The sequence below is a fragment of the Manacus candei genome, unplaced genomic scaffold, assembly GCF_025592945.1.
Source record: "Manacus candei isolate 608988 ecotype Guabito, Panama unplaced genomic scaffold, ASM2559294v1 h1tg000015l, whole genome shotgun sequence".
Lineage (NCBI taxonomy): Eukaryota > Metazoa > Chordata > Aves > Passeriformes > Pipridae > Manacus > Manacus candei.
In genome coordinates, this window is record NW_026138063.1 from 577,776 (window position 1) to 590,774 (window position 12,999).

At 52.0% G+C, this 12,999-nt stretch overlaps 1 protein-coding gene across 1 annotated transcript; it reads right to left on the reverse strand.

Annotated features, from left to right (window-relative positions):
- Nucleotides 1-1,369: 1,369 nt before the first annotated feature.
- On the reverse strand, nucleotides 1,370-12,672 carry IGSF10 (immunoglobulin superfamily member 10). The gene is given in 7 exon segments (XM_051782020.1): nucleotides 1,370-3,674; nucleotides 4,329-5,229; nucleotides 5,823-5,994; nucleotides 5,996-9,810; nucleotides 10,329-10,719; nucleotides 10,998-11,127; nucleotides 12,084-12,672. Coding segments are annotated over 7 exon segments (7,512 nt in total). The 5' UTR covers nucleotides 12,278-12,672; the 3' UTR covers nucleotides 1,370-1,765.
- Nucleotides 12,673-12,999: the final 327 nt, after the last annotated feature.

Consider the following 12,999-nt stretch of genomic DNA (forward strand, 5'->3'; position numbering starts at 1 on the left):
CTGTGTCAGTACCAGCGGGGCACGGCAGGAATTCCCAACCCCAGGTGGGAATCAACGGCTGGCACGAGGCATTGCATCATCAGTGAGTCCAAATCCACAGGCAAATTATCAACCAAAATCACCACAAACAAATCATTGTTATTCAGACCTGTGCAAATAGATCATAATTTTTCCCATACTGGAGGTGAAAAACCAGAATAAATTTATTATTACTTTATGTCATTTAGGAGCTATTGGGGTTTTTTAATGCATTCATTTTGAAAGTGGAACTTGAAGGGCATTTAAAATACTCTGGGAATATTTTTCCCTATTTTTCACTAACTCAGTTTGCTTAACTGACCATACAAGGAGGCTATGGATGGTGTCATAGCCAGGTGTTGTGTGGGGAGGGGGGAGGCTGCACCTCACACGCTTCAGAGGGCCTGGGCCAGCACAGCCAGCTAATGATGCATAGTATATCTATATCTATATCTTGTATACATCATATATATGTAATATAAGAATAACTCACTACACGGAAATCTGTAGATTTTGATTGGCTTTTACAACAGTCGAGTCTCATTCATGTAAAAGTTACTCCTGTCCATTTTTTTAAAGGATATTTACTGCTCTTTTTAGTAGCTTAAGCTATTACAGAGATTAACTGTTGAGATTCATGTCATCCACCCCCTCTGTGGCCACCAATCCATCAGTGCTGTGGAAGGAGGGAACAAGGGAATACTGACTGTGTGTGGCTGATGTCAGGGATGGATTCACTGAACCCTTTGTGCCCTGACCACACATAGATTCCCAAATTTAAGAGGGGAATTTGTGTGTGTATTTTGAGCCCTCTGTCCTGCATGAATGTATTTCTTAGGAAGAAAATAAGAAACTCTGAACCTTAGTTACAGGCTTAAATATTTTAAAAATTGATTTGAGCAGTCCACTCTGTGATTGGTCAGTGTGAAATGGGCAGGTAACCATTTCCTACCATCACAAAGGGATTTTCCCATCAGGTACAGAAGTTCCTTTTTAGGCCTATGTGGCTGCTGAACTGAGGAATCACAATTCTAAATTGAGTCACAAATTCAAGCAATTGTTTTCTAGTGAGAAACTTTAAAAAAATGCTTTTGTGGCAATAAGAAAATGATGACAAGCTGCAGTGGTTCTATACCCAGTTTGTGTGCAATGGCTTAGCAGTGCTGAGTAGAGCTCCCTCTCTTGTTCCAAACTGAGTGCAAAGCTGGCCTGTGTCATACCACAGCTCTGCAGAAAAGACTGTGGCAAGCAGAGCTATGCTGTTAAAAATACTTCACTACTTGTTTCACCATGAAATATTTATTTAAAAAATATACTAAATATTAAAACACATTAAGAAGGTGATCTGCATCCCAATAAACCTGCTCTTTAGTTCCCAGATGTTCTTGCTCTCTATGATCTGTGCTTATGACAATCATACCGGGTGGGCAGTACTGAAAAAGTCTGTCCATACAGGAGCTCTCTGTGTGCATTTCCAGAAAGTAAATTGTGTTTGATGGTCTATGTTTGCTGGCAGAGTTTGCTTTAATTTAAATCCCTTGAACATGGAGAGAAGCAATGCTAGCTAACAATGCTAGAGCTAATTTTCCCCTTCCTCTCTCCTTTTGCCCAGTCACTGCAGACTGAACATTGTAAATGTTTTCCAGGCACTCGGTGCCTCTGGATGCCTTTGATTAAACTCATTCCAAGGATGACCTCAGTCCAGCTGCAGCCCATGTTCACCATCATTCCTGCTGCACGTCTGACTTCAGATGACGTGGACGTATGTCACTGCGAAGTCACTGCCAAGGGGGTTCCTGGCCGTGCACTTGTACATGCCGGAACTGGAGGGGCGGGGGTTCTGGAGGAACAAAGTCCCGGTGGGGTGCAGCAGCTCACCCCCAGCCCCTCGGCCCTGGTGAGCTGTGGAGAGCGTGGAGCGGTCAGGTAACTCCCAGGTGATGTCCGGTTTGGGTGTCCCCAGGGCGGTGCAGTGGAGCTGCAGGGCCGCCCCCGGCACGGTGTGCAGGGCGGGCGGGGGCCTGCCCGTGATGCGCGGGGCGTGGGCGGCCACGGCCACGGCCACGCTCACGGACGAGTCGCCGGCGTCGTTGCGGGCCCGGCACACGTAAGTGCCCCCGTCGTGGGCGGTGGCCGCCCTGATGACCAGGGTGCCGTTCTCCAGCAGCAGGAACCTCCCGCTGACCTGCGGCCGGTCCAGCACGCGGCCCCCCGGCAGCGTCCACGTGGTGCTGGGCTTGGGGCTCCCCTCGGCCAGGCAGTGAAGGGACAGCGGCTCCCCGCTGACGCCCTTCACCAGCCCCACGGGGTGGGTGAGGATATTGGGCTTCTGGGCAACCTCCAGGACGATCAGCTTTTCAATATAGCCAACCTGGTTCCGGGCAGCACAGCGGTACCGCCCGGCTTGGTCTCTCCTGGGACTGTAGATGGTCAGGGTCCCATTGCTTCCTGTGAGAAACTGGGACGTGCTGATGCTGCTGGAAAACCATGTGCCATTGGGCAGCATCCAGCTTATGTCTGGGGGAGGGTTTCCATCCACAGAACAGTTCAGTGTGATAGTTTTCCCAGGTTTTGCTATTATTTTTTCGTTGAATGGGTTTTTGAACATTGGTCGCCGTAGCATTTCTGTGACCTCCAGCTGCACCACCAGCACACTCTCTCCCGCGTCGTTCCGTGCCACACAGATGAAATCCCCCGTGTCCGAAGGCCTGATATTCCGAATCTCAAGTGTCCCATTTTTGTGCACCACGATCCTGCTCCCATAATACGGGGCTGTTAGGAAAATGTTATCAGGCATGACCCACATAATCTGAGGGGCAGGTGTCCCCTCTGCCCAGCAGTCAATGTGTTTCTTTGAGTGCCTCACTGCTGTTACCTTCATGATTGTTTTGTTCCTGTATAGGCCGTTTATGATGGGGGGTTTACCAGCCACATCCAGCTTATACAGTTTGGTGTCATCCCCACCAGGGTTCCGAGCCACACACATGTACTCCCCAGCATCCAGCAGTTTGACGTGGCTGATGGAGAGAGAGCCGTTGGTGTGCAGGGAGTGTCTGCCTGTGGACGAGGAGATCATCTCACTGGAAGGCAGCAACCAGAATATCTGTGGCCTGGGATCTCCAGCAGCTTCACAGTCCAGCAGTGCCGTGTGTCCAGCTGACACTGTAACGTATGTCTTGTAATTGTGCTTTATCTGAGGTGCTGCCACGATGACTGTGACACGGATCTTCATCTCATCCCTCCCCAGAGTGTTTTGGGCATAGCAGGTGTAATCTCCTCCTTCTGTCACCCCAGCTTTGTTGAGGTACAGAGTCCCATTGTCAAAGAGGACGTACCTGCGGGACCTGTGCCCGCTGTCATCCGCCAGCATTGCGTTGTTGACCAACGTTCCATCTGGCAGACCCCAAGATATTTCTGGCGTGGGCGACCCTGAGGCCTTGCAGTCCACTCTGAAATCCTTGCCATATGGCACCAGTTTCTTGAAGTGCTGCTTGTGGTCAATCTTGGCAGGTTTCATTGTGATGCTGACTCTCATCAGGATCAGATCATCCCCAAGTCTGTTTCTTGCGACACACAGGTAATCACCTGCATCCTTTTCAGTGACTGCCTCAATAGCCAGGGATCCGTTGGGGTAGACATGGATCCGACTTCCCATTCTGCTGGGGGGGGAGAGAGAGGAAAAGAATTATGGAACCAAGTGCTGGGGGTGAATACCGAGCACTGGAAGGGATTGAAGGTGTCAACAGCACGATAGGACACAGGCGTTCTCTCCAAAGGCACTGTGCCCACACCACCTGCCTGCCCACTGGGTCCTAAGGTGATGTCATTGTCACTTCTGGTGTTACATGGATTTTTGCATGTTAACTCTGCTGGGAACACCCTGAGCTAGGACTGTCTCCCAAAGCAAAGGTGAAGTGTTACTGTGGGAGGGGGTGGGGGGAGACCCCCAAAGGTAGACTTATCAGAGGCTACAGAAGCCCCTTCCTCCTGAACCCTACTTGGCAAATCTGGTACATAAAACTTCTCCTCTAAACTGGCAACAGTCAGCCAGGGCATGATAACAGCAGTTCCCTTAATTCAAATATGACTTATATTTGATTTGGGGAGACCTCACCCACTTATGGCAATTGATAGGATCTGTTACTAGACATATAACAACGAGCCATTAGCACAGATATTTTCACCGCTGCTGGATGTTTAAAAATTAATTTAGTTCACAGTGCTTTAGTGCTGCAACACACTTTTACATGACCACCAGAGGAGACAGTATTTGAAGTTCCAAAGAGGTGGAAAAAAAAAAAGAGTCGTACCTGTGCCACTGGTCCACCACAGCCTTGGAGGGCAACCTCCACATGATCCTGGGCTTGGGCTCCCCGGTTGCTGTGCAGTTCAGAAGCAACTTATCTCCATAATTCAGGTGAGTCAGTTCTTGAGAGGTGATGGCTATCTTTGGAAGCGTGTCCCTGTGCTCCACCACGAGGCTGACCACCCTCCTGTCCGAGCCGCTGGAGCTCGTGGCTATGCACTCGTAGTTCCCGCCGTCGGAAGGGCCGATGCTGCCGAGGTGGAGGGTGCCATTGGAGAACAGGAACAGCCTCGTGTGTACCAACTGCAGAGGCTTCACTGCTGTGCCATCAGGGAGGACCCAATGGACAGTGGGCTGAGGGTTCCCTTGCACTGTGCAAGGGAATTTCAGGCTTTCCCCCATCTTTCCTTCCATGCTTTGTCTCTTCTCCTCCAGAATGGTGGGAGGGGCCACAACGACCTGCAGCCTCAGAGCCAGCGTGTCGGTGCCCGCGGGGTTTTTGGCCAGGCAGGTGTAGAGGCCCCTGTCGTACACGGTGACTTCCCGGATGACTAAAGTGCCGTCTGCTTCCACGTGAGCTTTGTCATGTCCTGCGGAGGAGCTGGAGAGGTGGGTGTTATTTGCCAGCACCCAGGAGATGGTGGGAGGGGGCCTGCCCTTGGCCTTGCACGACACGGTCACGGTGTTGCCGGCGTGCGCGGTGAGGAGCCGGTGGCGGGTGCCGGCGATGCGGGGCGGGTAGGCCACCACCGACAGGGTGAGCAGGAGCCGTGCCGTGCCCAGCGCGTTGGCCGCGGTGCACAGGTACTGCCCGCGGTCCCCCAGGCCCACCTGGGGGATGGACAGCGTCCCGTTGGCAAACACCACCCACCTACCGGCACCGCCGCGCCCCGGAGCGTCGGGCCCTGCAGGAAAGGGGACAGTGGTGACGTGTCAGAACCTTCCTCTAGTTTAATCTTCTAGTTTAATTCAGTCCATGAATACCTGTTCCCTGCCCTGGTCTGCATTGCCCCAATAACCAAGACAATAGTGATAAGACAGAGAAAATCAGAGTATTTTGCATATGGAGTGACAAAGCTGAGTCCCCAGCAGAGACAAAATTTGGATAAAAGAGATGGGGCTTTGCGATCCAAACCCGGCACAGCTGTAACTGGATTTGAGGGTTTGTTACCACAGATTTTTCTTTTCATTTGTCTCACTGTTCTGGAATAGCAGGTAACACACAACAAATATTGAAATCTTACCACAATAAGCACAGAATTCTAGTTAAATATAGATTATTTTTTTATCCTTTCCCTGCAGAGCTATTCCAGAATCAGCACTCAGACACTCCAGCAAGTGTTGGATCTCTGTCTTTGTCACTGTTTCCAAGTTCGCTGTTCACTGGTATTCTATAGTGCTTTAAAATGAAACAGTGTTTGAGTTTGGCACACAGAACAGCTGTCAAATTTTAGGACTCTAGTGGAATGTAAATCCTATAGAGGTTTATCGAGCTCACCTGACGATATCTTGGTCCAGTGTATTGCTGGGCGGGGGTTCCCAGTAGCTTCACAAGGAATAAAAGCGTCAGAATTTGCCAGCACAGTGAAAGCAGCCAATTTCCCTCCAACTATTCTGGGCTTTGCAAAATGGTTTGTGCTTGCAGAGCCCAAGACGATGGGACTGGGGGGGGGGGGGGGTGGTTTCTTGATCTTGTCTCCATTCAGACCAGCCTCTGGCAGAGCTGTCCTTGTCCCTTCCCCACAGAGCTGCTGTCTGTGATGACTTTGGTGTGGTCAGTGTCCCGACAGTCAGCGTGTTGCCCCTCTCTGTGCCTTTGGTACGTGGCCTGGGCCAGAACTGGACATGCTCCCATGGAGGCAGGTGGGCTCTCACAGTAGGTGCAAGTGGCACAGCTGCCATCGGGGCTGGCAGAGGGGTGGGATGCTGAGTGCTGGGAATGATGATGTCTGTGAGTGCAGCAGGAGCACTTGACACAGTTCTTGCTGGGAATGTGGGCTGTGCTGCCTGGTTTTCCTTGCTAACTGTCTCCCCCATTTTCAGGTGGAATTCTCCTCCTGCCATGGCAGTGGCTCTGATGTGCTGAGCAGATGCTGCCCCTGATGTGGCACTGACTGCAGCAGGTTGGGCACTTGCAGCACCAGGAGGCTCATCCAGCCATGGTGGGGTTTGGAGAGCTGTGGTGGAGGTGTGGGCAGGACTGACGGGTGGTGCTGTGGCCAGCTGGGTGTTCCTTGTTGTGACTGGTGTGGTTTGGAGTGCCATGGTGGGGCTGTGAGCAGTCGGACTGGTGGGCAGTGACGTGGCCAGCTGGGAGCTCCTCTGTGTGACCGGGGTCACCAGGGTCTGTGTGGCTGCTGTGGGTACGTGCTGAGGTGACTCTGGGGTGTCAGAGATCCACAGTGCTGGTGTTTCGGTTACAGCGACGGCGCTGACGCTCCCAGGGAGAGGTTTTGCAGGTGTAAGACTTGGAGACACAGCTGGTGATGTACCTGCTGTCACCACGGGGGTGGCTGTGCTCACGGGGGGGGTGGCTGCAGTGCTGTGGGCTGCAGCCACATGCTGCAGGGCAGATGTTTTAGGGGGCTTCTTCCTCCTCTGACCTCTCCTTCCTCCCACTCTTAATATTTTACTTTTGGTGATTCTAGTGTCAGATCGAGGAGTAATAAAAGATGTGACTGTTGGCTTCAAACCCAACAGTTTGGTAGGGTTGCAAGTAGTAGCAGTGCCCTTTGTAGTGACAGACATGACTGTGGTAGCTTTTTGCCTTGCACTATGTTCGTTTTCCTCTTCCTTGAGGAACAATGTGTTTTGAGGGGTACCCATTTGCTCCAATGGCAAATTCATGGTGGAGGGGGAGGACAGGGGGGCTTCTGGGCTAAATGAGTTGATGGAGCTGCTTAAATTATTTAAGGTTGGTACATTTGATACATATTTCATATTCAGTTGAACACCTGCAGCCACAGCTGTATTTCCTCTGGCAGACCCTGCCCTCCCAAAATTGTATCGGTGCTCTTTCAAACTTGGGATACGTCCTGGTCTCACAATCTGTCTCCGACCAGAAATTTTCCTTCGTCTTCCATACTGCTGCTGGAGCTGGGGTGTGTGAGTTGGAACGTCCTGGATAACCCAAGCTGGCTGATGAGTAGTGATAGTTGAGGCCACTGCTGGCCTAGGGGTTCCTCCTTTCTGAGCAGCATGAGAATAAATGGGACCAAGCTCAGGGCTTGGTGCACTGACTGTCACCACAGGGACCTGGTGATCTGTTTTGGTGGAAACCTTTTCAATAGACTCAGTAAAAACATGTATCTTGTCAATTGTGTTTTGGGGAGCTACAGCCTTACTGGTGTCTGTAGCTTCTGTCGTGGGTGTCGTGGGTGCAGATTTTAGATGCTGGTTATTACTTTGCCCAGAATACACCAGCCTTTGCCCAGCAGGGAAGACTGTGGATGTTCCACTTGCTCCACTTGATACGGTTGATTGTTTCACACCATTTGCTGATATTTGACTCAAATCAGATCTTTCCCCTGAGTCTGTAGGTTTTGGATATGTTTGTGGCCTTCTGCTGCCAGGTGACACAGACTGTGGAAGAGGAGAGGGTAGAGGAGTTACTGCCTCTGTGACCAGGAGGGAGGTTTTCCTGGCAGGAGTGTGACTCACAGTGCCCCCGGGCCCTGCAGTGATCACACGTTCCATTGGTCTCCCCAGAGCAGGTACTGGGGCTCTCTCTGTTACTGGCATCATGAATTCTTCCTCTGGAGATCCGAGATCACCAGAGGTCTCCTCGTCAGCCCCAGGTACCTCTGAGAACTTTTGGACTTGAATGGGTGGTTCTGTTGCAACTTCTCCCCGTTTGTCTGTCAGTGTTGAGTTTCTCTTAGTTTTCTCCCACAAGGCTGCCCAGCGCTGTGGATCGACTCTCCTGCCTGAGGAAACAAACTGTCTCCTGTGCCCCCTGAGCCGCCTGAGCCTGCCTGTTCTGTCCCTGTAGGGCCTGTGAGGCATTTTCCTGTGGCTGTTCCTTTGAGGTGCGCTCTGTGTGCCCCGGCTGCCGGATGGTGATGCAGCGGATTTCGGATGAGCTGTCAGGGTGGTTGGAGTGGCTGAGGGATGTGTCTGTGCTGCAGCAGAGCCCAGCAGTGCATTACCAGAGCCATCACCCTCTTCCCACTCTCCCACAGCTCCAAGCCTTTTCTTTGGAGCAGTTTCATCCCGTTTCACTAGCACTTGGAAAACCAGAAGGTCGACACCGTACTGGTTGGCTGCAATGCATCGGAAGTACCCTCCATCTCGCTCTGTCACCCCTTGTACTCTCAAGGTGCCATTGCCAAAAATATGTTTGTTTCCTACAGAGTGACGAAGAACTGTGAGCTCAGGCAACACCCAGGTAATGGCAGCGTCGGGAGCAGCCGTGGCTGTGCAGGGCAGGTGCAGTGTGCTGCCCACAGCTGCCAACAGCTGGGCTCCGTTTACGCTGTCGTGTTCCACGTGAGGATCCACCACCGTGATTCTGAACGTCAGAGCGTCGGCATCGTTGCTGTTGGAGCCGATGCAGTGGTAGAGCCCCGTGTCAAACACATCAGCCGTGCGCAAGGTCAGTGTTCCGGCCCTGAGGATGACGATTCTCCCGTCCTCGCTGATGTGAGGAGCTCGCACTCTGCTCCCATCGGCCAATATCCACTCCACGGCAGGGGCTGGCTCCCCAGCTGCCTGGCACCCCAGTTCCACGGTCCCCCCGACGAGCACAGTGTGCTCTCTTTGGGTGCTGTTGTCCCTGTAGATGATGGCCCAGTTGTTGCTGCCCTGGCTGCTGTCAGCACTGGGCACACTGACCCGGGCACGGGTGGAGTAGTGGATGCGCAGCGTGCTGAGTGTGGTCGCTGTCCTGTCCAGCTGCAGTGCCACCACGCTCTGCATCAGCCAGGCTGGCTCAGCTCTCAGGTCAGCCTCAATATTGGTGAAAAGTTCGTCTTTTTCAGTGTAGACCTGTTTATATTTGTAACTAATAAAAGGCACATCAGTTGCCTGGGCAGTCCGCTCCAATTTCAAGGGAGAATTGCTGTACAGTGCCAGGATGCTCCACAGCTGCTGGATGTGTCCGTGATCGATGCCACACACCAGGAATGCTGAGAACGAGGTTTGGAGCACTGTGCTGCTGCCATCTTGGTCAAATGAGGTGGGAGACATTTCTTTAGGTTTTTGGACATTGCAGACCACGTTGCCTCGATTTCCTGCTTGGTCAGTCATGTTCAAAACCACGGATCCTATCGGAGCTATGAAGTCCTTGGGAGACACGGAACCGAAATCCCCATCGTCTGGCACTGTGAGGTTTCTGGATTTCAGGGAGTCGTGTATGACTGGCTTATTGCAGGTGACAGATGCAGAAGGAAGATCCATTAAGCTCTTCCCATTATGATTTCTGGGACTAGCACAGACTGGGCATTGCTGGGCACCAGAACTTCGGTCTTTTCTACACTTTATAACATCTGAAGAGAAGAAAAGTGGAGTCAGCTTCTGTGCTACAAGTTTTAGTATTAAAAATTACATACAGGTACTAACAAGTGGTTCTTTTGAATAAAAGAAAAGCAAATCTTAAAGTAACATATGAATGGCAGCAGCAGAGATAGTCCTCGAGTCCCTTGAATTCCTTATCTCCTTTTTGAAGAATTAAGTGCAAAGTGGCACTTGTTCTTGCCACTTCCATAAAAGTTAGCTTCATTATTCCCTGTGGATTCTCCTGGTGCACAGAATCTTTGGACTGTCCAAGGAAAGCATTCCATTAAGGAAAGCTGCACTTGGGAATTTGTTAAGGCCACTAGATACATTTAATCTGGGAAGCTGAGTGGTATTTACCTCTTTATCCTGATTACACACACCTACAAAAATCCTGTCTTCCAGTCTTTTCTGGTAGCATAAATAAATTAATAAAAGACAATTACTTGTATCAGCAAGAAAAAAGAGGCTACAGCAGGATTAAGGAGCATAAACAAGGCCTTGAGCTCACCTGGTCTCTCCTGTGCCCACTCTGTGAACCCCTGCAGGCTGCAATCACAGGACCAGAGGTTTCCATGCAGGTAAATGCTCTCGAGCTCGGACATGTAGGAAAACATTTCTTGTGGAAGTGAAGTCAGCATATTGTCAGACAAAGAGATGTGCTTCAGGAAGGATATTTTGAATATTTGGCTATAGTGGAAGGTGACAAAAGTGTCTGGATGCAACTGCTGAAGTAAATTTCCATCCAGGTGGACCAACCTCAGGGAAGTGAGTCCATAGAAAACATTGGGATTTACAAATTCAATTTGGTTGTGGTCCATATGCAGCCGTGCCAAGCTCTTCAGGCCATAAAACACACCCTGCTGAAGCACCCTGACCTTGTTGTAACTCATTTTTAAGACCTGTTGATGCAAAAGTAGAAAATGCATAATATTAAACCATGTTATAAGAACTCTAACAAATGCTGCTGATCTTTACACTGTACCTGAGTGCCCACTTGGGAAGGAAAGCCCTTTCCCATTAGGCTACTGGATCTTGAAGGCCCTCGACTTTCATATGGACAGGATAAGAAACAGGAAAAGGAAATGCTGCAGCCAGTTACTGTGGGGCTGTTTACCTCTATCTCTGAAAGTTGTTTTAAGTGGTAACAAAATTTAACGTTGGCTCATTTAGTTCTCACCTGTAGTGACCGTAAATCACTGAACACCCTCTCAGGGATCACACTGATCTCATTGCTGTGCAGCATCAGTAACTCCAGTTTCTCCAGGCCAGCGAAGTCTGTAGGGCTCAGTTTTCTCAGGCTGTTGTAGCTGTAACAGATGGCTTTAGTCAGCCACACTTCACACCTTTTAAAAGCAACCAACCCCAAAGAAAAGAACCACTCTTTGGGAATGGCTGAAGGTAGGCAGCACTTCTGCTTGCCAAGACAAAATTCTAAGTCATGCCTTCGTGTTAGCACAAAACATGGTCACTTTTCCAGGGCAGCGTTCTGACACCTGAATTCCCATGGACGGGGAGAGTAACAGCAAGCACGAAACACATCTGTTTGTCTGACAGCGTGTTGACTTCCCTACTGCCTCTGTGAAAAATTCCTTTTAGATTTTCTGCAGACACATCTGGATGATTCAGACATTATGTGTATTAAGAGGGATACCCGGACCAGTCAAATATTGCTGATGGGTCTCGTCGTTTGATTTATGACAGAGGACACTTGCTGGAAACTGCAGGAAGGGGCTGGATGAGCCTGGGCATGTTCCATCCCCTGCTCCTTTAACCATGCATGGAACAGAACCCTCGTGGAGGCTGACACGGCCGGACAAGTGTGACTTCCCACGAACCCAGGAGATGAGAGCACAGACACTAACGTTGTGGGACATTCTCAACTCACAGCACAGTCTCTGCTGAAGATTTTAATACACGTACTCTTTTTCACCGAATTCCCTCTGTTTCAGACTCCTCGGTTCCACATTACAGATGCAATTTTTTCAGGTAATACAAAGGAATTCATTTAAGTTGAAAACTTTCTGAAGTTCTCACCTCCCCTGTGCTAGATCCCCCGAATTTCCCCTTAGTGTGGGTGGTCTCAGGCTTCGCTAGCTGTGACTGCAGCCACTGCTGAGTGCTGCAGACAGAACATTAAGCTCTACAGACTTATTTATTGCTTTGGTTAATTTTTAGCTCTAAATCTGGAAACTCTTAATTATTGCTCCGCAAAGTGTTGAAAGCTAACCGGTCAGAGCGTTAAAAGCCCCGCTGTCCCACCTACCCCAGGTTGATGCGCTGCACGTCCGCGGGGATGCGCGGGGGGACGGCGCTGAAGTAGCGGAAGGTGCAGTGGAGCTCGGCGGGGCCGTGGCAGGCGCAGGGCCGGGGACAGGCGCTGATGACGGGCAGGGTGGCCAGGCAGGCGGCCAGGAGGGTCCCCAGCCAGCGGGCCCGTTCCCCGCGCGGGGCCTCCATCCCGAGGGGATCCTACGCTGTCATCCCCAACAGCAGCGGCGGTTCCTGCGGGGGGAACAGAACACAAAGGCATTTATAGCGGCGGCCGAGCGGAGCTGCTCGGGTTTACGCCATAAGCACGAGAGGAATTTTTAACTTGAAAGAAAAAACGACCCACGCCGCAGCCCCCCAAACTCTCGGGTTTCCCCTCAGCGATGTCACGACCCAAAGCGCTGTCATTTGACAGCTGCCCCACGGTGCCCCGGCCGGCGCCATGTGCCGGTAGTTGCCGCTCACAGGGAAAGCTGGAATTCCGCAGGGATTCGCAGGAGCTGCCGCCGGTGCCCGCGGTGCGTCCCAGCTGCGCGCCCCGTCCCGCCTGTGCGGAGCGTTCCCGGCTCCGCCGGCGGCTCATCCCCGGGAGGCGTCTCCACACGTCAGCTCCTTCCCTGCCAGGAACCGTTCCAAGCAAAATTAACTCCCTTCGCAGCCCCCGCCCAACCCCGCGGCGCTTCCCCGGGGCCAGGACCGGCCGTGCCCCCCGCGCCGGGAGCGCCCGCCCGGACCGCGGCCCCTGCGGGCAGGGGACACCCCCGCCACCCGCTCCTCCTCCCGGGGGGCTCTGCCTGCCCGCCCGGGCCCCGCAGCCCGCCCCGCCCGCCGTGACCCGCTCCCCCCGCCCCGGCACGGCCGCTCCGCCGGGGGCTCTCGGGTGCCTGGGCGAGCGACCCGCAGCCCCGCCG